The sequence below is a fragment of the Macaca nemestrina genome, chromosome 16 (genome assembly GCF_043159975.1).
Source record: "Macaca nemestrina isolate mMacNem1 chromosome 16, mMacNem.hap1, whole genome shotgun sequence".
Lineage (NCBI taxonomy): Eukaryota > Metazoa > Chordata > Mammalia > Primates > Cercopithecidae > Macaca > Macaca nemestrina.
The window spans coordinates 66,113,334-66,137,679 of record NC_092140.1 but is presented as its reverse complement, the minus strand read 5'-3'; the positions used below and the strand labels follow the sequence as shown (position 1 = coordinate 66,137,679).

General features: G+C 38.1%; 1 protein-coding gene across 9 annotated transcripts in view; it reads left to right on the top strand.

The window, feature by feature from the left end:
• LOC105485571 (tudor domain containing 3) overlaps window positions 1–24,346 on the top strand; it is a 198,852-nt gene that overhangs the window by 94,972 nt on the left and 79,534 nt on the right. For all 9 annotated transcript variants that reach the window (XM_011747926.3, XM_071081261.1, XM_011747924.3 and 6 more), the window contains 3 exons: window positions 351–422; window positions 2,697–2,846; window positions 11,028–11,168. In XM_011747926.3, coding sequence (XP_011746228.2) covers window positions 351–422; window positions 2,697–2,846; window positions 11,028–11,168 — 363 coding nt within the window. The remainder of the gene's footprint in view (window positions 1–350; window positions 423–2,696; window positions 2,847–11,027; window positions 11,169–24,346) is intronic.

Sequence of the window (24,346 nt, the reverse complement as noted above, 5' to 3'; positions counted from 1 at the left end):
TGTCTCTCATAGCTTTATGCTTTAAAATGGAATTCTGTTACCAAAGTTTGTTATTTTTGAATTTGCTTCTTAAGAGGACTGTTTTCTCCTTAGGGGAATGGCTTGATAAATATTTCTGTAAGTTATATGTGAATATGTGTTTTGGTAAGGGGAGGTGAGAAGAGTCTTTGCCTAATTATTGAAGCTAAGAATAATATTTTTTTTTGGTTTGAAATACTTTATGGAAGACCTTTTTTTTTCCTATTTCTTATAAGAATCTACTCAAATAGGTAGATTCCTATTACAGTATAAATGCTGGAAATATAGTTTTTATGTATAACTGCTCCTTTGTGACTGGATTTTTTCCACAGAGCTTATCAAAACACAATAGAAGCAATATTGGAACTGAAGGTGGACCACCTCCTTTTGTGCCTTTTGGACAGGTAATGACTTTTGTGTTGGCGGATGAATTTAGGAAAAAGTGTTTTTTGTTAGCATTCAAGCTGTGTTTCATTATGTGCTGAACTATTTATTAAGAGGTTATGGAGTTATTTGGAAATACAAAGTTCAAGGAATTTAATAATTTTGAGGTTTTTTTCCTTCACTGTAATTATATTGTTTTTTTTTTTTTTTTTTTTTTTGAGACGGAGTCTCGCTGTGTCTCCCAGGCTGGAGTGCAGTGGCGTGATCTCGGCTCACTGCAAGCTCCGCCTCCCGGGTTCACGCCATTCTCCCGCCTCAGCCTCCCAAGTAGCTGAGACTACAGGCGCCCGCCACCACGCCCGGCTAGTTTTTTGTATTTTTAGTAGAGACGGGGTTTCACCATGTTAGCCAGGACAGTCTCGATCTCCTGACCTCGTGATCCACCCGCCTCGGCCTCCCAAAGTGCTGGGATTACAGGCTTGAGCCACCGCGCGCGGCCCACTGTAATTATATTGTTGATGTTTGCAAGAGGTGTTAACCCAAAGACTGAAGCAATTAAGAGCCATATCTGAAGAGTAACTTATAACTAATTAAAATAGGATGGGAGAGGGTTTTTTAAGGGAAATTCAAAAGTAAGAAGACAAAAATATGTTTTAATTTCTCACTTGTTCATTAAAAACATTAGAGGGGGAGAGAAAAATAAAGCCTCACAGAGTCATCAAAGTGCTGCTTTGAAGCAGCTCCCCTTCTGACCAGTATCTTGTGACTTCAGTTGTCTTCAGCATCAAATTGATTCTCAACAATCTTCTCCAGCCTACTCTTGCTTTATCCCTGACAATTCTAAGAATAATTCATGTGGCAACTTGCTCTTCTCCTGATGATGCCATCAAAATTTAGCTGTTGGTAATCTGTCTTGCATTTGCTCTTTAATTTTCTTCAAGAGTGCTGGTCTGGCTAAGAGTAGCAATGAGTTATGGAACTAACAGGTAGGCAACAGATGTGCATTTCCATAATAAGGTTTATTGTGTGTCTGTGTGTCTAAATTTTGGTATTTAGTAAGATCATTTGACTGTTACCCTCTTTAAAAGCCTTTTGTAAGATCTACTCTAACTTAAGTAAGTCATTTTTGCATCAAACCTATTTTAAAGCATTTTAAAAATAACAGTGATTTTTTTTTTAACTGAGTTTGGAAGAAGAGATAGCCAAGATAAAAGGAAGTATGAAGTCCTGTGGTGTGATCCATGTTGATGGTTGATATTCTCCCAGTGTAATGAAAACCCCCCATAGGGAAAACAGTGCAAACATTCTAATAACTTATATTTGAAAATAATAGTATATTTGTAAAAATTTACTTTACCCTTAAACATTTTGGTGATAACATTTCTCTTCCAGAGAGACTTATGATCTAATTATTCTTAAGACTTTGAAGTGTGTTTTATAGCTTCTTGGGGGTTAGAGAATATAATAAAGGGTATAATTTCAATAATATTATTTGGTTATAAAGTTCATTCTGAAAAAATTCTTATATAGCATCTTACAGCCTTGTACATGGGTTGAAGATAGGTAATGCTGGCTGTGTATTGGCATCAACACGATATGTTTATATTACTGAAATTTTTCTGTATTTGTGGAATACATTTCTTTGAGATCTTCTCATTTTCCCTATTAATGAGTTGAGAAAAAGTTCATTTTATATTATTTTTGCTGGTAAGATTGGACTGGAGATCAGAATCGAGGGCTTCTTTTTAGGCAGTGATGCCTTTTTTTTACTTTATGAGACAAAAGTATAAAAACTTTGAAGCCTGATGTGGGGGAGGGTGTGTTTTTAGAGTGTGGTTGATAAGTGCAGAGACATCTTTTTATATGTTAATATAATTGTACTAACCAATCCACATAGGGATACTGTGGTATAATATGGAAATTAAGCTCTTAATTGCAAAACCAAATTTATGTCTTATTGTGCATTATTCAAGATTGTTTGAAATCTAAAATTATTTATTACCCTAAAATGAAAGTTAGCTCTCTTGACCCATTGTATGTTTTAAATATGTGCCCTGCTTAGATGGCCCCATATTTATATAGCTTTTAATTTTATTTACTAGTTATGTTTATTGAAAAGTTACTTTTCTGGTTTTCTACTTTTACTTTTAAATACATGGGATAGAATTTTATTTGTGTAGGCTTTTAGCTATTATAAAAGATACAAGATACTTTTGAAGAAGTATTATTTTATAATGAAAACTTGAATCTCTTTTGGAACTACTAAGTTGACTTGTTCTTACTTGTTTTACCAGAAGTGTGTATCTCATGTCCAAGCGGATAGCAGAGAACTTGATCGAAGAAAAACATTGCAAGTTACAATGCCTATCAAACCTACAAATGATAATGATGAATTTGAAAAGCAAAGGACGGCTGCTATTGCTGAAGTTGCAAAGAGCAAAGAAGTAAGAAATCAAATCATTACACATTTTTTATTTCTTATCATTTTGTTCTATTTAGATTTTTTGTGATCGTTATTGTCTTTTCATATAAGCTAACTAATTCAACAAACGCTTAACCTTATTCTTCTTGCATATTCCATAAGTGGGAATGCCCTGCCACTTTATGGGATCTTACATATTTTATCATGTGTTCTGTTTCCAGATCTCCATGGTAGTTCTAATAAGTTACTCTTGCTGGCAAATTACCTTCCTTTTCTCCTTCTTCCTTTTTTTAAAACAATGTAGCAACTGAACGCACTTTTTATTCTGGCAGGGAGTTTCCTATTAGTAGATGGGCTAGTTGCCACTTTTTTGGAGATAATTTCCCCTAATTAATAGCAACTTATGAGAAATAGCAACTTCTGAGAGATGAATAAAAATCAGCTGATCTGTCACTGGGTCAGGATTAACATTTTTGTCTTTATACTTAATTTTATTTAGTGTATAGTAAATAATTTTATCTTTACATATATGTATTTACATACACACAAATCCTCCCTTTTAACTGACAAATAATAATTACACATATGTATGAGGTACATGTGGATTTTGATACAAGTGTACAATGTGTAATGATCAAATCAGGGTAATTACTGTATCCATCACCTCAAACATTTACCATCTTTGTGTTGAGAACATTCAAAACGCATCTAGCTATTTTGAAATATACAATAAATTATTGTTAATTATAATCACCCTAGTGTTTCATAGAATACTAGAACTTATTCCTCCTAACTGTAATTTAATTCCCATTAATCAACCTCTCCCACTCTCCCTTAACCTTCACCCTTCCCAGCCTCTAGTTACTGTGCTGCTCTTCTGTGAGACAACTTTTTTATCTCTCACATAGTGAGAATATGCAGTATTTGTCTTTCTGTGGTTGGCTTATGTCACTTAATGTAATGTCCTTCAGGGTTATCCATGTTGCTGAGAATGGCAGGATTTCTTTCTTTTTTATAACTGAATAATAATCAATTATGTATAGGCAGTCAGCTCTCCATGTCTGTGGATTCAGCTGTTCCTAACTATGGATTCAACCAACAGTGGATCAGAAATATTTGTGGGGGGAAAAGGGATGGTTGCATCTATACTGAATGTGTACAAACTTTTTTTTGGTCTTGTGATTATTTCCTAAGGATATAGTATAACAGCTACTTATATAACATTTGTACCATATAAGGAATTATAAGTAATCTAGAGATTATTTAAATATATAGGAGTGGCCAGGCACCATGGCTTATGCCTGTAACCCCAGCACTTTGGGAGGCTGAGGTGGGTAGATCACCTCAGCCTGACCAACATAGCAAAACCTGTCTCCACTGAAATTACAAAATTAGCTGGGTATGCTGATGCATGCATGTAATCCCAGCTACTCAAGAGGCGGAGGCAGGAGAATCGCTTGAACCCAGAAGGCAGAGGTTGCAGTGAGCCAAGATTGCACTATTGCGCTCCAGCCTGGGCAACAAGAGCGAAACTCCATTTCAAAAAATAAAAATTTAAAAAAATAAAGTATACAAGAGAATGTGCATAGGTTATATACAAATACTATATCATTTTATGTAAGGGACTTGAGCATCCATGTTTTTTTTTTTATCTCCTAGGAGTGGGAGAGTGGTGGGAGTCCTAGAACCAATTCCTCACGGATAACAAAGGATGACTCTATAACACGTTTTCTTTATCCCTTCATCTGATAGTGGGCACTCAGGTTGATTTCATAACTTGGCTATTGTGACTAGTGCTGCAGTAAATATGGGAGTTATCTCTTTGACCTACTGCTTTCCTTTCCTTTGGATAAATACCCAGTAGTGGGATTGCTCAATCATATGCTAGTTCTATTTTTAGTTTTTTTGAGCAAACTCCATATTGTTTTCTGTAATGGCTGCACTAATTTACATTCCCACCAACAGTACATAAGAGTTGTTTCTTTAAATCCTCACCGGTATTTTTTTTTTTTTTTTGTCCTTTTGATTATAGCAGTTTTAACTGGGTTGAGATAATACCTCATTTTGTTTTGATTTGCATCTCCCTGATGATGTTACTGAGACACCCAGGGTTCAGTCTAGATCCTGCTGCTCACTGCACAGTAAGCCAATCACTGAGACAATGAGTGTTGCCAGGAAAGAAGGCTTTAATTGGGTGCTGCAGCTGAACAGATGGGTGATCAGTCTCAAATCCATCCCCCCGATGGGCTAAAATTAGGGGTTTATATAGCAGAGAAGAAATCTATGTGCAGGAAAACAGGAACTAAAGAGGGGTAAGGAAGCAATTATGATGAATGAGGGGTGTGGCATCTCATTGTCTGGATGTGGTGGTCTGGTGAATTTTAGTTCTTGATACTTTTTGAAAGGCCTGAGTGTCAACTGAGGAAGGAACTCAGATAAAGATAAATCAAATGAAAGTTTCAGACTTTAAGATCAGAAGGGTCAATTTGTGTTTATACAAAAAAACGGTCTATGGGACTATTGGGCTGATTTCAATGATAAATGATGTTGAACATTTTTTCATATACTTGTTGGCCATTTTTATGGTCTTTTGAAAAATGATATTCAAATCATTTGTCCATTTTTAAATTGGATTGTTTGGCTTTTTTTTTTTTTTTTTTTTTTTGACAGAGGCTCACTCTGTCGTCCAGGCTGGAGTACAGTGGTGTGATCTCGGCTTTCTGTAACCTCTGCCTCCTAAGTTCAAGCTATTCTCCAGCCTCAGCGTCCCAGGTAGCTGGGACTACAGGTGTGCACCACTGTGTCTGGCTAATTTTTTTTTTTGTATTTTTAGTAGAGACAGGGTTTCGCCATGTTGGCCAGTCTAGCCTCGAACTCCTGACCTTAGGTGATCCGCTCACATTGGCCTTCCAAAGTGCTGGGATTACAGGCATGAGCCACCACACCTGGCTGGGTGTATTTTTTTGTTTTGTTTTGGTTTTGAATTGTTATGTTCCTTATATATTCTAGATATTAACCCCTTGTCAGATGAATAGTTTGCAATTATTTTCTTTCATTCTGTAGGTTGTCTCTTCACTCTGTTGATTGAATTCTTGGCTACACAGAAGCTTTTTAGTTTGATATAATCTCATTTGTCTATTTTTACTTGTGTGCCTGTGTTTTTGTGGTCTTATCCAAAAAATCTTTGCCCAGACCAACCTGAAGGAACAAACCCCTTCCTCTTATATTATTGACAGCCAAAGGTTCTCTTTTTATTATTTTGAATTTTTTGCTTATTTGTAGTAGGTGTTTTTCCTAGTTATTTACTGATTTCTTTTAGATTGATAAGAAATTTTAGGTCATAAATTAGTTGCTACATAGATAGACATTTCTTAACCAGTGAGATTGAAATTATTTCCTTTATTCAAAAGGAATAAGAATTCAATTCATTACAGAATGAAGCTTAGCTTATAATTGCTTTCCTATTTAATTTTGAAGTGTAAGTAGTAGTGTTCTTGAATTTTGGTTGTTCTTCCCGCAATGTCTTTCTGTTGTCAGTCTAATGTAGGGGCCAGAAGCACAAGCCCTGGAATCACAGGCTGGAAGCATATCCTGCCGACACCTTTGGAAGGTTATTCAGCTTTTTGTATCCCCTGTTTTTTATTTTTTTCATCTGTGAAACTCAGAGATAATAATGGTACCTACTTCATATGTGAGAATTTAAACATTTAGAGCCAATACTACTGCTACTTGGCACAAATCATAATACTCTTGCTCAAAGCTCTCAATAAACATGACTATTGCTACTCTTTATTTTTTCCTCTATCCAAGGCATACTTTTAAAAAACCAGTTTTACCATTTTTTAAGCAAATATGTTTTACATAATTTGCATGAAACATATTTTTTTTCCAGAAATTTATAAAATTATGGAGTTTCAGAATATATTGAGAATATATATTTTTAAAATGATTATAGAAAGATGTTCTTTTGATTCACATTTAACTCAAATGAACTTTTCTACCAAGGATTTTGTTGGATGCAGTTACAGCTGTCTATTTATGGGAGCATAGTTAACCTATTGTAATGTGCTTCTTTTTGTTGTCACAATTGATATTATATTTTCCCATAAATATTTGATAAATAAAGCATCTTAGTTTTTTTTTTTTTTTTTACAGCAGACATCAAAACATCTCAATTTATATGTGAGATAATTGATGGAGGCTCAAAACTAACAGACAAACTTGGGACTTGCCCGAGGTTATCCGGTGATAATTGTGGGACTCAATCGATGTAACTTAGAAGATCTCAATCATAGTAATATAAACATACTAAATAAGCAGATTGCAATTTTAAATATAATAGTCTGTTTAGGACTCAAGATAGTGAGAGCTGAGCCAAGATATGAAGGAGGTAAGATAATTAACTACTTGGTTATCTGAGCAAGAGTATTCCAGGCAGAAGGAAAAGCCATGGCAGAGACTCTAAAGCAGGAGCACAGAGAAACAGCAGAGTGACCAGCGGAAGCAGAGAGATCAGAGGGACAAGTAGTAGAAGCTAAAGTCAAGAGAGATAATGGAGGTTTCCTTATGTAGGGCCCTGTAAACTACTGTAAAGACATTATACTTCATTCAAGGAGAAATGGGAGCCTTTGGAATGTTTTGAGCACAGCAGTAACATCAGCTGACCTCTATTCTAAAAGAGTAATTCTAGCTGCTGTGTTCAGACTTGGTTATAGAGAAGGAAAATTGGAAACCAACAAATAGAGAATTATTAAAGTAATCTAGGATTTAAAAAAAAATGATGATGGCTTGGACAAATATAGCAGTTGTGTAGGTAGTGCAGAGTGGTCAGATTTTGGAATTTTGGAGGAGCCATTAGGGTTACTGAGATTGGATACAGGGTACAAGAGAAGATGTGGTATCAAGAATGAATCTAGCCGGGTGCAGTGGCTCACGCCTGTAATCGCAGCACTTTGGGAGGCCGAGGCGGGCGGATCACCTGAGGTCGGGAGTTCAAGACCAGCCTGACCAACATGGAGAACCCTGTCTCTACTAAAAATACAAAATTAGCTGGGCGTGGTGGTGCATGCCTGTAATCCCAGCTACTCAGGAGGCTGAGGCAGGAGAATCACTTGAACCCGGGAGGCCAAGTTTGCAGTGAGCCTAGATTGCACCATTGCACTCCAGCCTGGGCAACAAGAGTGAAACCCCATCTCAAAAAAAAAAAAAAAAAAAAAATGAATCTAAGGGTTTTACCCAGAGAAATTGGCACATTGGAGTTGCTTGCCTTGAAATGAAGAAGCCTGGAGTGGAGCAGATGTGAGGGGAGGAAGATTTGGTGCTCCATTTTGAACATGTGAATATTGAGGTAGTTACCAGACATGCATGTAGTTTAATAGGCAGTAATAGACATAATGTTTAATAGACAGTAAGATCGAAGAATGAGCTTTAAAATAGATACATGCACTTGAGAGTTGTAGACATATGGATGGCATTGAAAATTATGAGGCCAAATGAGATCACCAAAGGAATGAATGTTGATAGAGAACAGAAAAAGCTAAGGAATGAACCCTGTAACACTTCAAGTTGAACTTACAGCCTAGATGGCAGAAGTGGAACCAGCCAAGGCATGACCAATAACAGGATAAAAACAGAGAATGAAGAAAATAGATTATGGAGAAGGAAGTGTTAAACTTATCAAAGGCAATTGAAAAGTTATATAAGATAAGCACTTAGAATTAATATAGAATCGAGGAAGTTGTTTATTCCATCCTCATTCCTCTTAACATTCATATGGTTGGTGGTATGATAAATCATACGGGATTAAGATAAAGTATAACCATGCATGTACCAACAGTGTGTGGGTTGATGTGGTCAAAATCTATGTGAGTTCTTTAATGATTATTTCAGTTTTTTTTTTTTTTTTAAATAAGGAAGTAAGCATAGTCAACAGCGACATGAGAGAAGGAGGTTTGAGAAGTGAGGAGAATGTGTAAAATAGTGGTCTAGAAGATTAGGTATATGTATGGGCTAGGGAAATATGTTAAGATTGCTAGACAGCATTAAGGCCCACTTGAGTTTCACACTCATGATGATCTCATGGATGCCTAATTCATATAATATGAACAAAAAGGTGTGGCTCATAAAGGGCAACACCAGTTACCTTATGGGTAATGTTTAGGTTGTGATGGTTCTAGATATTTTATATGAATGAGTATTAACCATTTTAGAGCAGTAAAAAGCAACTCTGAAAATGCTACTTATCCTATTCCTTAATCCATAAAATGGAAAGAAAATTATAAGTAAATGCATCCAGAAGATGGGACTATTTCACTGGCACCAAAGGAAAAAGCACTTTTGGAATTATGGGTTGTAAATTTTGGAAATATATTTAATTTGGAGCAGGTGAGATTCCAGACTTTTCAGGTAATTTTTTTCCAGTATATTAACCAAAATAGTAAATACCATCTATTATTGAGTGTTTGCCATGTGCCAGCTACTGAGATAATCACTTCATATCAATGATGTCATTTAATGCTCCCAATATCCCAATGAGGTAGGTTTTCTAATCCCAGTTTTAAAGACGAAAAACCTGAGGCTCTGTGGAAAGTGGAAGTTAAGTGACTTGCCTGAAGGCTAAAGATAGTGGCTGGGCCAAGATAAGTCCCAGCCTTGTCTAGTTCCAAAGCCAGTGTGCTTAACTGTGCTACCTTGTCTCCCAGTCTAATAAATTTTGTATCACATTAATAAATATATTTTTCTAGTTATACAAGTAATGACTATGAAGACATTTCAAATATTTTTTCTTTCTGGGATTCCATAAACCAAAAATTTAATGAATCTAGTAATGAATCTTTGGTGATTGAAGATGTGGTTTTAATTTTGATTTGAGTTAAATGTAAATACTCTAGTTTATCAGCTACCTAATAGAGATACTTAATATGTTATCCATTAGTGCTCATCCAACATTTAAACAAAATTTTCATGTATACTTCTTTGTATTTTATTCTGTATAAAATAATTTTCTAATGTTATATAAATTTATATCTAAGATGTTTCCTTACTGTAATCATTTTAAAACGTATTTTAAAATATTGGTCATTGTCTCTAATAAAAATTGTTTTAGTATCTTCTTTTATTATATCTATTAGAACTATAAAAACATTGGCCGGGTGAAGTGGCTCATGCCTGTAATCTCAGCAGTTTGGGAGGGCAAGGTGGGTGGATCATCTGAGATCAGGAGTTTGAGACCAGCCTGGCCAACCTGGTGAAACCCCATCTCTACTAAAAATACAAAAAGTAGCCGGGTGGTAGTGGCACATGCCTGTAATCCCAGCTACTGAGGAGGCTGAGGCTGGAGAATCACTTGAGCCTGGGAGGCAGAGGTTGTGGTGAGCTGAGATCGTGCCACTGTACTCCAGTCTGGGTGACAGAATGACACCCTGTCTCAAAAAACAAAAAAAAATTATAAAAATATTGTATAACCAAATGTTCATACTATACAGGTAACGACTGGGGATGCTTTTCAGTTATGAATTTGTATCTTTCCAAACCAACATTCTTTATGTCCTAATCTTTTCCTAATAGTTTTGAAAAACAAAAATAATATCAAATCAAAATTTCAAATTTAATGTCACATATGTTTATTCAAAAAAGATAGGCCAAATAAGAAATACAGACTTAAAAGCTTTTATATGTAATTGGGAAGAAATGACATATTACCTGATTCATGTAAATAATAAATTAGTAATGAGAGTTTTAATCTAATGTTCAAACTTGTTTACTAAGATTATGCAATCATAATACTGAATTATGGACATAATTTTAACGATTCTAAAGATAACCTTGCCTGATAGCTGGATTTAGAACCCAACTCTCAAGACAGTAGTCTAAGTATTTTACCTAAAATCATTTTAACAAGTAATCTTCATAATGCTTGTATTATTTTCTTCTCTATAGTTGTACACTCATTTTCATGACTTCCCTTTTATTCACAAATCATGTAATTATTTTTATTGCCTGGCCTGGATTTGTGAATAAAAGAGATTGTAACTAGTAGATATGTTTGCTATTCAAAAAGAATAAGTTAATATTGTATTTTTTCATGTAAAACATAATTAAGAAACTTTTAATTACTTCAGTTGTTTTTAGTCATAGCTTAGTTTTTAGAGCTATTTTTAAATGCCGTTTACATACCTCTCTTTTATCTTTCTCTTATCTAAAGACCAAGACATTTGGAGGAGGTGGTGGTGGTGCCAGAAGTAATCTCAATATGAATGCTGCTGGTAACCGAAATAGGGAAGTTTTACAGAAAGAAAAGTCAACCAAATCAGAGGGAAAACATGATGGTGTCTATAGAGAACTGGTAAGGCTAAAGAACCAACCACAAATTTAAAATGTTACTTCTTTAAATGATTCTTTTATTCTTTCTTACCACCACCACTAGCTTTGTGCAATGTATTATGGATAGATGTTATAACTCTTGAAGGCTTTCATTAAGGATAACAAATCATGAAAAATTTGGAATGTTTGAAAAATAATTTACTTAAAACTTCTATCTCACTGAAATTACTAATAATATATTTTGGAATGGATTGATAAAAAGCCATCAAAAGATGATGCATCGAAAACATACATTTTTCTGTGTTTCCCCACCTTCCCCACATTTTTTGTCAAATTTTGTCCAAAGTGATTTTGTTTTGTTTTCTACTGCTTTTTGGGAAGAATATTGTAAAACAAGCATATGTATTATGTGGACCCAATTGCAAAATATTCTTGAATTTTTAAGATAAATGAGTGGAGTCAAACATACTTCTGGCATGCTGCAGTGTTCTCAAATCTAAGGATGTTGGCAAAAATTCATTTTCCTCTGCCTTTAGAGGTTGAATGACTTTGGTTGATTTTTCTCTATAGTGTACAAATTATGCAAAAACAGCTTAAACCATGGGGGTTTATTATTTCATATAACAAGAGTTCAGAGGTAGATGGTTACAAGTGTGGGTAAATGCAGCAGTATAACAATATTAGAGCATTTATGGGTATTTCCATGATTTCTTGGCTTTCTCCTTAGTGTTATGTAACTGCTCAATGGATTGACCTTACCTACTGCCTAAATAGAGCTGATTTATCAAGACAAGGGAATTACAGTAGAGAAAGAGTAATTCATGCAGAGCCAGCTATCGTGAGTGACTGGAGTTTTATTATTGCTTCAAATCAGTCTCAGCGATCATTCAGGGATCAGAGCGGTTTTTTTTTTTTTTTTTTTGAGATGGAGTTTCATTCTTGTTGCCCAGGCTCAGGCTGGAGTGCAATGACTCAATCTTGGCTGACTGCAACGTCCGCCTCCTGGGTTCAAATGATTCTCCTCTCTCAGACTCTTGAGTAGCTGGGATTATAGGCACCCGCCACCACACCCAGCTTTTTTTTTTTATTTATTATTTTTAGTAGAGACAGTGTTTCACTATATTGGTAAAACTGGTCTCAAACTCCTGACCTCAGGCGATCCACCCACTTCTGCCTCCCAAGGTGCTGGGATTACAGGCGTGAGCCACCATGCCCAGTGGGATCAGAGTTTTTTAAGGACAAGTTGGTGGGTGGGAGAAGCCAGTGAGCCAGGAGCACTGATCTTAGGAGCAGTTTGCAGAGGGTCAGAATCTTGTAGCCTCCAGCTGCATAACTCCTAAATCATAATTTCAAATCTTATGACTGTGATGGTTAATACAGAGTGTCAACTTGATTGGATTGAAGGATACAAAATACTGATCCTGGGTGTGTCTGTGAGGATGTTGCCAAAGGAGATTAACATTTGAGTCAGTGACCTGGGAAAGGCAGACCCACCCTTAATCTGGGTGGGCACAATCTAATCAGCTGCCAGTGTACAATATAAGCAGGTAGAAAAATATGAAAAGACAGACTGGCCTAGCCTCCCAGCCTACATCTTTCTCCTGTGCTGGATGCTTCCTGCTGTCAAACATCAGACTCCAAGTTCTTCAGTTTTGGAACTTGGACTGGCTCTCCTTGCTCCTCAGCCTGCAGATAGCCTGTTGTGGGACCTTGTGAGTTAATACTTCATAAACTCCGCTTTATATATATATATATTTTCCATTAGTTTTGTCCCTCTAGAGAACCCTAATACAGAGTTTGGTACCAGGAGTGGTTCTAGAGGAACAAAATTTTAAGGATGTGGTTCTTTCGTTAGATTTGGGGTTTTTGGAGTTGGCTGCTTACTATAATTAGATCCAAAACTGCTAAGGACTGTACTGCTAATAGTGTGGAGAACACTGATTGTCCTTTGCATGAACTTTTTAGAGAGTTATGCAAAATAAATACATTTGACATTTTTGGTTCATCACTTGTGAGAGGCAAGGAGTTTAGTAACTCTATACATAATACCTTTGACCATATATGGAGAACCAGGGAACAAAATGAAGCTGGTTGGTTGCTCCTAAGTTCAGTGGACAAAGTGATGAAAGAAAATAATGAAAGGCATCCTATCTCCTGGCTTCAGAACAGATACTGAGCCTCAAATCTGCTAAGATTGTGCTGAGTGAGAGCCTTATTGTTACTGGTGGGGTCCTTGTTCTTAGAACTCCCAAGATGGTGGCCGGCTATTTCCAAGATGGCGGCAAGCCTCTTGTTCTCTGACCTGGCCTTCTTGGCCTCTTGGATTCTAAGGAATGGAACCTTGGGCCATGCGGTGACTGGTACAGCTCTATTAGAAGTGATGAGTCACAGAAGAAAACCGTGGAACCCAGCTACTGGTGTTCAGCTCAATTAGGACAAACCTGGGACTTAGCCATACAGGAAAAATGGCGAGCCTTTAGCCTGATAGGGAGCGGCAGCTGGCATCCCGCTGGATCAGAAACGCAGTGGACACCTGCTGGATCTGGAGGTGTGGAAGTTAACGGCGGGTCTTCGATGGCGGCAAACAGCAGTGGTGGACGTCAAGTGAAAACTCAGCTTGAGCCATAACAAACATGGACCAGAAGATTGTGCAGTTGCAAGATTTAATAGAGTGAAAACAGAGCTCCCATAAAATGGGAGAGGACCCTAAGGGGGTTGTTGTTTCCAGCTTGAATATCTGGGTTTAGATCCCAATCATTGTCCCTCCCCCTGTCCCGCTGTGCTCTCAGGCGATAGATAATTGGTTATTTCTTTACCTCCTGTTTTTCCTAATTAGCATTTTAGTGAGCTGTCTTTACTACCTGATTGGTCGGGTGTGAGCTAAGTTGCAAGCCCCATGTTTAAAGATGGGTGCAGTCACCTTCCCCAGCTAGGCTTAGGAATTCTTAGTCGGCCTAGGAAATCCACCTAGTCCTGTCTCTCATTATCTCCGGTGGAGAAAAAGCTGAAATTGTGGAAAAACAGACACAAGTTTTTATCATGTGGGTGGCTGACATGCGGTGAAAGGTGCATGCACAGCCTTGCCAGGTGTCGACTGTTAAAGTGAGGGCATTGATTGGAAAAGAGTAGGACCTTGTAGCTTGGAATGGGGACGTGTGGGTAGACCCTGATGAAGCTGGGGACACTGAGTTTATAAACTCTGATGAATTTTTTTTGCTAGAAGAAATAGCTTCCCCATCCGCAGTAATAGCTTGAGTTTTCTAATTTAAACAGAAATCTGAAGGGCAAATATGGGAATGTATATTCAGGGTGTGAGATAATGGTGAAAGGAACATAGAGTTGGATCAGGCTGAATTTGTTGATTTAGGCCCGCTAAGTAGGGACTCTGCATTTAATATTGCAGCTCTGGGAGTTATAAAATAAAAAGTCTAATAGTTTATTTGCTTGGTTAGCTGAAATGTGGATTAAAAGATGGCCCACTGTGAGCGAGCTGGAAATGCCTGATCTCCCTTGGCTTAATGTAGAGGAAGGGATACAAAGGCTTAGGGAGATTGGGATGGTGGAGTTGATTAGTCTCTTTAGACCTACTCATTCCAACTGGGAGGGTCCAGAAGATATACCCTTGACCAACGCCTTGCAAAATAGATTTGTGAGGGCAGCACAGGCCTCTTTGAAGATACCCTGTAATTGCTCTTCTCTGTATGTCAGAGCTAACAATGTGAACTGCAGTCACTCAACTACAAAATTTAAATACAATGTGAATAATTGGATCCCAAGGTGGCAAGGACCAAGTGGGGGCACTCAACCATCAAAGGCAAGGTTAAGTGTAGCTACTGTAGTGGACAGCAGAGGCAAAATGGCAATCAGAATAATCTGACTTGTGTAGAGCTCTGGCATTGGCTAATTAATCATGATGTTCCTAGATGTGAAATTGATAGGAAGCCTACTGCATTCCTACTTAATTTAGGCAAGCAGAAAGCTTCTAGGTCTAATGGACAAAAGATAATTTGAATTATGAAAGTAGAGATTTGCAGCCCCTCAATTTTCAGCCAGTTTACAGATCCAGAACCCCTTTAATGAAGGGGAGGCTGGGTCCTGTTGAGGAAGGACCCCGCTACATTACTGACAGTTTATGCAGTGAATCTTTCTCCTATCCTTCTCCAAGGAGACCTCCAGCCTTTTACCAGAGTAACTGTGCACTGGGGAGAGAGAAATGATCAAACATTTCAGGGACTACTGGAAACTGGCTCTGAGCTGATGTTGATTCCAAGGGACCCAAAATGTCATTGTGGCCCCCCAGATAAAGTAGGGGCTTTTAGACGTCAGGAAATTAATGGAATTTTAGCTCAGGTCCAAATTACAGTGGATCCAGTGGGTACCTGGACTCATCCTGTGGTCATTTCCCCAGTGCCAGAATGCATAATTAGAATAGACATACTTAGCTGCTGGCAGAATCCCCACATTGGCTCCCTGACTGGTAGGGTGAGGGCGATTATGGTGGAAAAGGCCAAATGGAAGCCATTAGAGCTGCCTCTACCTAGAAAAATAGTACATCAAAAACAATATTGCATCCCTGGAGGGATTGCGGAGATTAGTGCCACCATCAAGGACCTGAAAGACATGGGTGGTGATTCCCACCACATCCCCATTCAACTCTCCCATTTGGCCTGCTCAGAAGACAGATGGATCTTGGAGAATTACAGAGGATTATCAAGTGGTGACTCCAATTGCAGCTGCTGTACCAGATGTGGTTTCATTGCTTGAGCAAATTAACACATCTCCTGGTACCTGGTATGCAGTCATTAACTTGGTAAATGCCTTTTTCTCCATTCTGGTCCATAAGGCCCACCAGAAGCAATTTGCCTTCAGCTGGCAAGGCCAGAAATATACCTTTACTGTCCTTCCTCAGGGGTATATCAACTCTCTGGCTTTGTGTCATAATTTTATTCAGAGAGAACTTGATTGCTTTTCACTTTGCAATATATCACACTGGTCCATTACACTGATGACATATGCTGATTGGATCCAGTGAGCATGAATTAGCAAACACAGTGGGCTTATTGGTAAGATATTTGCATGCCAGAGGATGGGAAATAAATCCAACTCAAAATTCAGGGATGTTCTGCCTCAGTAAAATTTCTAGGGGTCCAGTGGTGTGGGGCGTGTTGAGATTCCTTCTAAGGTGAAGGGTAAATTGCTGTATTTGGCCTCTCCTATAACCAAGAAAGGGGCATAGTGCCTAGTGGGCCTATTTGGATTTTGGAGGCAACACATTCCTCATTTGGATGTGTTACTCTGGGGCATTTATTGAGTGACCCAAAAGGCTGCTAGTTTTGAGTGGGGTCTAGAACACGAGAAGGTTCTGCAACAGGTCCATGCTGCTGTGCAAGCTGCTCTGCCACTTGGGCCATATGACCCAGCAGATCCAATGGTGCTTGAGTTGTCAGTGGCACAGACACTAGTTGGAGCCTTTCGCAGGCCCCCATAGGTGAATCACAGCAGAAGTCTCTAGAGTTTTGTAGTAAGACCCTGTCATCTTCTGTGGATAACTGCTCTTTTTTTGATAGACGGCTCTTGGCCTGTTACTGGGTTTTGGTGGAAACTGAACATTTGCCTGCGGGTCATCGGGTCACCATGCAATCTGAACTGCCTATCATGAACTGGGTGCTTTCTGACTATCTCACCATAAAATGTTCCATGCACAGCAGCATTCCGTCATCAAATGGAAGTGGTATATGTGATTGGGCTTGAGCAGGTCCTGAAGGCACAAGTAAGTTACATGAGGAAGTGGCTCAAACGCCAATGGTCTCCACTCCTGCCATCCTGCCTTCTTTCCCCCAGCCTACACCAGTGGCCTCATGAGGAGTCCCTATGATCAATTGACAGAGGAAGAGAAGACTGGGGCCTAGTTCACAGAGGTTCGGCACAGTATGCAGGCACCACCTGAAAGTGGACAGCTGCAACCTACAGCCCTTTTCTAAGACATTTCTGAAGGATAGCAGTGAAGGGAAATCTTCCCACTGGGCAGAACTTCAAGCAGTGCACCTAGTTGTGCACTTTGCATTTAAGGAGAAATGGCGAGATGTGCAATCATATACTGATTCATGGGCTATAGCCAATGGTTTGGCTGGATGATCAGGGACTTGGAAGAAGCATGATTGGAAAATCAGTGACAAAGAAATTTGGGAAAGAGGTATGTTGATGGACCATTCTGAGTGGTCAAAAACTGAAGATGTTTGTATCCCATGTGAGTGCTAACCAAGGGGTGACCTCAGCAGAGGAGGATTTTAGTAATCAAGTGGATAGGATGACCCATTCTGTGGACACCACCTCAGCCTCTGTTCCCAGCCACCCCTGTTATATCCCAATGTGACCATGAACAAAGTGGCCATGGTGGGAGGGAGGGAGGTTATGCATGGACTCAGCAACATGGACCTCCACTCACCAAGGCTGACCTGGCTATGGCCACTGTTGAGTGCCCAATTTGCCAGCACCAGAGACCAATACTCAGCCCTCAATATGGCACTGTTCCTTGGGGTGATCAGCCAGCTACCTGTTGGCAGGTTGATTATATTGGACATTTTCCATCATGGAAAGGGCAGAGATTTGTTCGCACTGGAATAGACACTCACTATCTGCCTAAGTAATTTCTTCTTATCTCCTGTATCATTCCCCCCTTTGGAGTGGTAACCCTAACTGCTGTTAGGGGGTGTTGGACGATGACTCTTTTGGCTACTTCCTGCTGAAAAGAGGCATTGTGCAGGGAACAACAGCTAAGGCTCCTCCTAGGGTCAATTTAAAGGTCCTTGGAAGAAAGGCATGTACATGCGTTGTTCTGTCTACAGCACCATTTGGAGTTTGATTGCTGTCAGCGATTCCAATGGGTTGTAATACTGGTTTGCCTCCACCAGATGTTACTGAAACACTAATATAAATGGAACATGCATTTTGGGATAAGTGGCATTGGATTTGGATGGCTAGAGTAACTTCAGTGTTAACCTTGGCTAAATCTTTTCTGCAGTTATTAATTCCATGCTTAAACTTTCCAACTTGTCCTAAACATCCTTCTTTTTAAACAACCAATGATTCTTTCTAGGACAAGTGTTTACCATCCGTAAAATCCTTTTATGACTTCCCCAAACCATCCACAGCTTGCTTAAACCTTCTAACTTGTCCTAAACATCCCTCTTTTAAACAACCAACTATTCTCTTTAGGACAAGTACTTACTATACAAGATCCTTTCTTATATAAAATCTCTTTCCTTTATAACCTTATTTGCATAGCCAGAGTGTGACATATTACCAAACCCAACACAGTTGTAGGAGATTCATTGATAGTGAAATTTTCTTGCTTCTTTTTTGTTGGTAATTATTATTCCTGCTATTAGGATAACAATTAAGCAATATACTATAGCAATGGAAACTGTCTGATATTCCAGTTAGAAGGTGGTTACTTGTATAACCTTACTGCAAATAGTAGAGTGAGTATAGCAACTCCCACAAGTGTTGTATAGTACGTAATTTCCATCTAAAATTTTACTTGCTAAGATACAGAATTTCCCTTTGGGAGTCTATGAAGTTCCTTGATTTTATCTTCCCAAACGAACCTCTGGGTTATGGACACCCTACTCACTTTCATTATGTGGCAGAATTTGGAGGATAATTGTCCAGAACTAGGATGTTGATACAGATTTTTACATTAGCCATCCCTTTTTGTTTCTTCCAAGCTACAGGAGATTACCACTTGATTTCACAGGAATAAGCAGGGTTAGTCTGAAATGTCAGCAAAATAAACTAAAAAAATTAATGAGACTGGAATTTAATGACAAATGTATAAGCTTTGGAGCATAATTTTTCTCTTCCTAGTCCTTTTGGTAAAAACAAATTATGACAGGACTGTATTTTTTGTAGAATAAACTTTAGTCTTATACTTGGCCTGATTATTTGCATAAAGTGCATCAAGAATGATTATTTCTATATAGGCCTTTTGGATTGTCTTTGATGAAACTCTGTTCCACAAGGAACCTCAGATAAGATCTTTTAAAGCTGAGCTCAGCCATGGGTTTGTATCATCAGATACCAGTGAGTTGGGTGATCCTCTCCTCTAAAGGTCCCAGGATAAACTGGGAGCTCCTGGTCCTGTTAGAAAGTGACATTCTTTACTGACCACAGGTCAGGAACCCTGTACAGGGACTATATATATATATATATATATATAGGTATGAGGCCAGTTCTCTCCATGGGAATTTTATTATCTCTGCAAGTTGAGATTGACTCCTTAAAGAGAAGCATATCCTTCCAGTCAAAGCCTTGGCAAAATAACCAGTTTTTCTAATTGTGTCCTGTTGCAAAAGGAAAATGGATTCTTATTGAACTGATGCAAACTATACATTGCAATATCTTAAGAGTACTCAGAGATAGTTTTGAAATTCTAGAGGAACCAGGCAGAGAGAAACAAACATGCTCCAAACTTTGTTCACAGGAGTACAGCTTATTCAATTATTAAAGGCCATAAATAGTTCAAAATAAGTTTCCTTGACTCTGAAAGACAAACAAGGATCATCAATATTCTAAGAAAAATAAAAAAGATTGCTTTAGCTTTCTGAGTTTAGTCCATTTAGTTAACTTCTGTTTTGCTTGATACTTGTGAACATATCAGTTCTTCTTGAATCCTGTACCTTCTCTATTCCAGTGTTACAATCTTCAAAGCTATTAGAGAGCACTAGTTAAAGTTGTATAGCTTGATTGTAACCTATCTTTTGAGAAGGAACAAAGCAAGACACGAGTTGTCTGCAAATGACAACATTTTCAGGGTAGTTAGAGTTAAAAACATGACTGATGAAGTTTAGTTATCTGTGGTTTACAGTAACTTGGCAACCTTAATTATGATTAATAGCGTATACTTAGACATTAGAATTTTAGAAATTCCATACAATTTTGGAACATATTTTAGTATTATTCACCAAAATATAACTTAAGATTGCACATCATTTCAGCAATATCATGTAACTAAACGTGTCAAACAATCCTGTTTACCTCTTCTCTGGATGTATCAGGGGCCCTCTGAACCATCCAGAAAGCAAGGTATCAGGAAAGAAAATTTTAAAATTTGAAGTTTGATTTTGGGACGCCTGTTAAATGTTGGAGGGCTTAAAACACTTGATGTTATGAAATAGAATTCCATATTGCTCAAAAGGCAAAAGTCTTTCATTAGCCTTTACTATTACATGAGAATCCTCTTGAAAGCCAAATTGTACCCTTGCGTTAGTTTATTAATGTTAACCCCAATTGGTTTAAACAAAACCTTATAGATGATTCCATCTAATCTTAACCAGTTTGACTGTAAGTTAAATCTTCACAATCCTTTTATAACACTTTTTGCTAAAGGGCAGTTTGGCATCAGAAGAAAACCTTGTTGTGCTTTTATTTCGATGCTCAATTTATGAAAACATCATATAATACTTTTTTGAATTTAATGTTTATGCATTTTTTGCAAAATTAATTTTTAAAATTTTAGAATTTTAAAAATCTTTTTATAACTTGCTGAAACCTCTAGCTTTACAATATCAAATCTAAGATAATCACTCGTCGCTGGCAAAATTTACATTTTCATGCTTTCTTATGATCTTTTACTAGAAAATACATTTTACTGTTTTTATACACCTTGCATGTAAAACTGTTTAGTGGTCTCTAATACATGTTGCAGTGTAAACTCTTAGCAGCTTTTACATTTGGTGAAAAACCTTGTTAGTAAGCAATTTGAATTGTCTACCAAGTATGGAGCCTAGGACCCAGACAAAAGGGAAGATAAGGTCTGACTCTTTCCAGCATCTAACTCCATATGTCCCAGGCCTTGCCTATCTATAAAGCAGACAGTTTACAACCTTGAAACATTTAGCAAACCTAGTACCTAAACTCGTATGATTTAGACCACATATTTGCATTTTGATGACACTTGCATTTTACCATCCTTAAGCCATTTTTTTTTTTTTTTTTTTTATACTTTAAGTTCTAGGGTACATGTGCATAACGTGCAGGTTTGTTACATATGTATACTTGTGCCATGTTGGTGTGCTGCAACCATCAACTCGTCAGCACCCATCAACTCGTCATTTACATCAGGTATAACTCCCAATGCAATCCCTCCCCCCTGCCCCCTCCCCATGATAGGCCCCAGGGTGTGATGTTCCTCTTCCCGAGTCCAGGTGATCTCATTGTTCAGTTCCCACCTCTGAGTGAGAACATGCAGTGTTTGGTTTTCTGTTCTTGCCATAGCTTGCTGAGAATGATGGTTTCCAGCTGCATCCATGTCCCTACAAAGGACACAAACTCATCCTTTTTTATGGCTGCATAGTATTCCATGGTGTATATGTGCCACATTTTCTTAATCCAGTCTGTCACTGATGGACATTTGGGTTGATTCCAAGTCTTTGCTATTGTGAATAGTGCTGCAATAAACATACGTGTGCATGTGTCTTTATAGCAGCATGATTTATAATCCTTTGGGTATATGCCCAGTAATGGGATGGCTGGGTCATACGGTACTTCTAGTTCTAGATCCTTGAGGAATCGCCATACTGTTTTCCATAATGGTTGAACTAGTTTACAATCCCACCAACAGTGTAAAAGTGTTCCTATTTCTCCACATCCTCTCCAGCACCTGTTGTTTCCTGACTTTTTAATGATTGCCATTCTAACTGGTGTGAGATGGTATCTCATTGTGGTTTTGATTTTCATTTCTCTGATGGCCAGTGATGATGAGCATTTTTTCATGTGTCTGTTGGCTGTATGAATGTCTTCTTTTGAGAAATGTCTGTTCATATCCTTTGCCCACTTTTTGATAGGGTTGTTTGTTTTTTTGTTGTAAATTTGTTTGAGTTCCTTGTAGGTTCTGGATATTAGCCCTTTGTCAGATGAGTAGATTGCAAAAATTTTCTCCCATTCTGTAGGTTGCCTGATCACTCTGATGGTAGTTTCTTTTGCTGTGCAGAAGCTCTTTAGTTTAATTAGATCCCGTTTGTCAATTTTGGCTTTCGTTGCCGTTGCTTTTGGTGTTTTAGACATGAAGTCCTTGCCCATGCATATGTCCTGAATGGTATTACCTAGGTTTTCTTCTAGGGTTTTTATGGTATTAGGTCTAACATTTAAGTCTCTAATCCATCTTGAATTAATTTTCGTATAAGGAGTAAGGAAAGGATCCAGTTTCAGCTTTCTACTTATGGCTAGCCAATTATCCCAGCACCATTTATTAAATAGGGAATCCTTTCCCCATTTCTTGTTTTTGTCAGGTTTGTCAAAGATCAGATGGCTGTATATGTGTGGTATTATTTCTGAGGACTGTGTTCTGTTCCATTGGTCTATATCTCTGTTTTGGTACCAGTACCATGCTGTTTTGGTTACTGTAGCCTTGTAGTATAGTTTGAAGTCAGGTAGCATGATGCCTCCAGCTTTGTTCTTTTGACTTAGGATTGTCTTGGCAATGCGGGCTCTTTCGTGGTTCCATATGAACTTTAAAGCAGTTTTTTCCAATTCTGTGGAGAAACTCATTGATAGCTTGATGGGGATGGCATTGAATCTATGAATTACCTTGGGCAGTATGGCCATTTTCATGATATTGATTCTTCCTATCCATGAGCACGGTATGTTCTTCCATTTGTTTGTGTCCTCTTTTATTTCACTGAGCAGTGGTTTGTAGTTCTCCTTGAAGAGGTCCTTTACATCCCTTGTAAGTTGGATTCCTAGGTATTTTATTCTCTTTGAAGCAATTGTGAATGGAAGTTCATTCATGATTTGGCTCTCTGTTTGTCTGTTACTGGTGTATAAGAATGCTTGTGATTTTTGCACATTAATTTTGTATCCTGAGACTTTGCTGAAGTTGCTTATCAGCTTAAGGAGATTTTGGGCTGAGACAATGGGGTTTTCTAAATATACAATCATGCCATCTGCAAACAGGGACAATTTGACTTCTTCTTTTCCTAACTGAATACCCTTGATTTCTTTCTATTGCCTGATTGCCCTAGCCAGAACTTCCAGCACTATGTTGAATAGGGGTGGTGAGAGAGGGCATCCCTGTCTTGTGCCAGTTTTCAAGGGGAATTTTTCCAGTTTTTGCCCATTCAGTATGATATTGGCTGTGGGTTTGTCATAAATAGCTCTTATTATTTTGAGATACCAAATTTATTGAACATTTTTAGCATGAAGGGCTGTTGAATTTTGTCAAAGGGCTTTTCTGCATCTGTTGAGAAAATCATGTGGTTTTTGTCTTTGGTTCTGCTATATGCTGGAGTACGTTTATTGATTTGCGAATGTTGAACCAGCCTTGCATCCCAGGGATGAACCCACTTGATCATGGTGGATAAGCTTTTTGATGTGCTGCTGGATCTGGTTTGCCAGTATTTTATTGAGGATTTTTGCATCGATGTTCATCAGGGATATTGATCTAAAATTCTCTTTTTTTGTTGTGTCTCTGCCAGGCTTTGGTATCAGGATGATGTTGGCCTCATAAAATGAGTTAGGGAGGATTCCCTCTTTTTCTGTTGATTGGAATAGTTTCAGAAGGAATGGTACCAGCTCCTCCTTGTACCTCTGGTAGAATTCAGGTGTAAATCCATCTGGTCCTGGACTTTTTTTGGTTGGTAGGCTATTAATTATTGCCTCAATTTCAGAGCCTGCTGTTGGTCTATTCAGGGATTCAGCTTCTTCCTGGTTTAGTCTTGGGAGAGTGTAACTGTCCAGGAAATTATCCATTTCTTCTAGATTTTCTAGTTTATTTGCGTAGAGGTGTTTATAGTATTCTCTGATGGTAGTTTGTATTTCTGTGGGGTCGGTGGTGATATCCCCTTTATCATTTTTTATTGCGTCTATTTGATTCTTCTCTCTTTTCTTCTTTATTAGTCTTGCTAGCAGTCTGTCAATTTTGTTGATCTTTTCAAAAAACCAACTCCTGGATTCATTGATTTTTTGGAGGTTTTTTTGTGTCTCTATCTCCTTCAGTTCTGCTCTGATCTGAGTTATTTCTTGCCTTCTGCTAGCTTTTGAATGTGTTTGCTCTTGCTTCTCTAGTTCTTTTAATTGTGATGTTAGAGTGTCAATTTTAGATCTTTCCTGCTTTCTCTTGTGGGCATTTAGTGCTATAAATTTCCCTCTACACACTGCTTTAAATGTGTCCCAGAGATTCTGGTATGTTGTATCTTTGTTCTC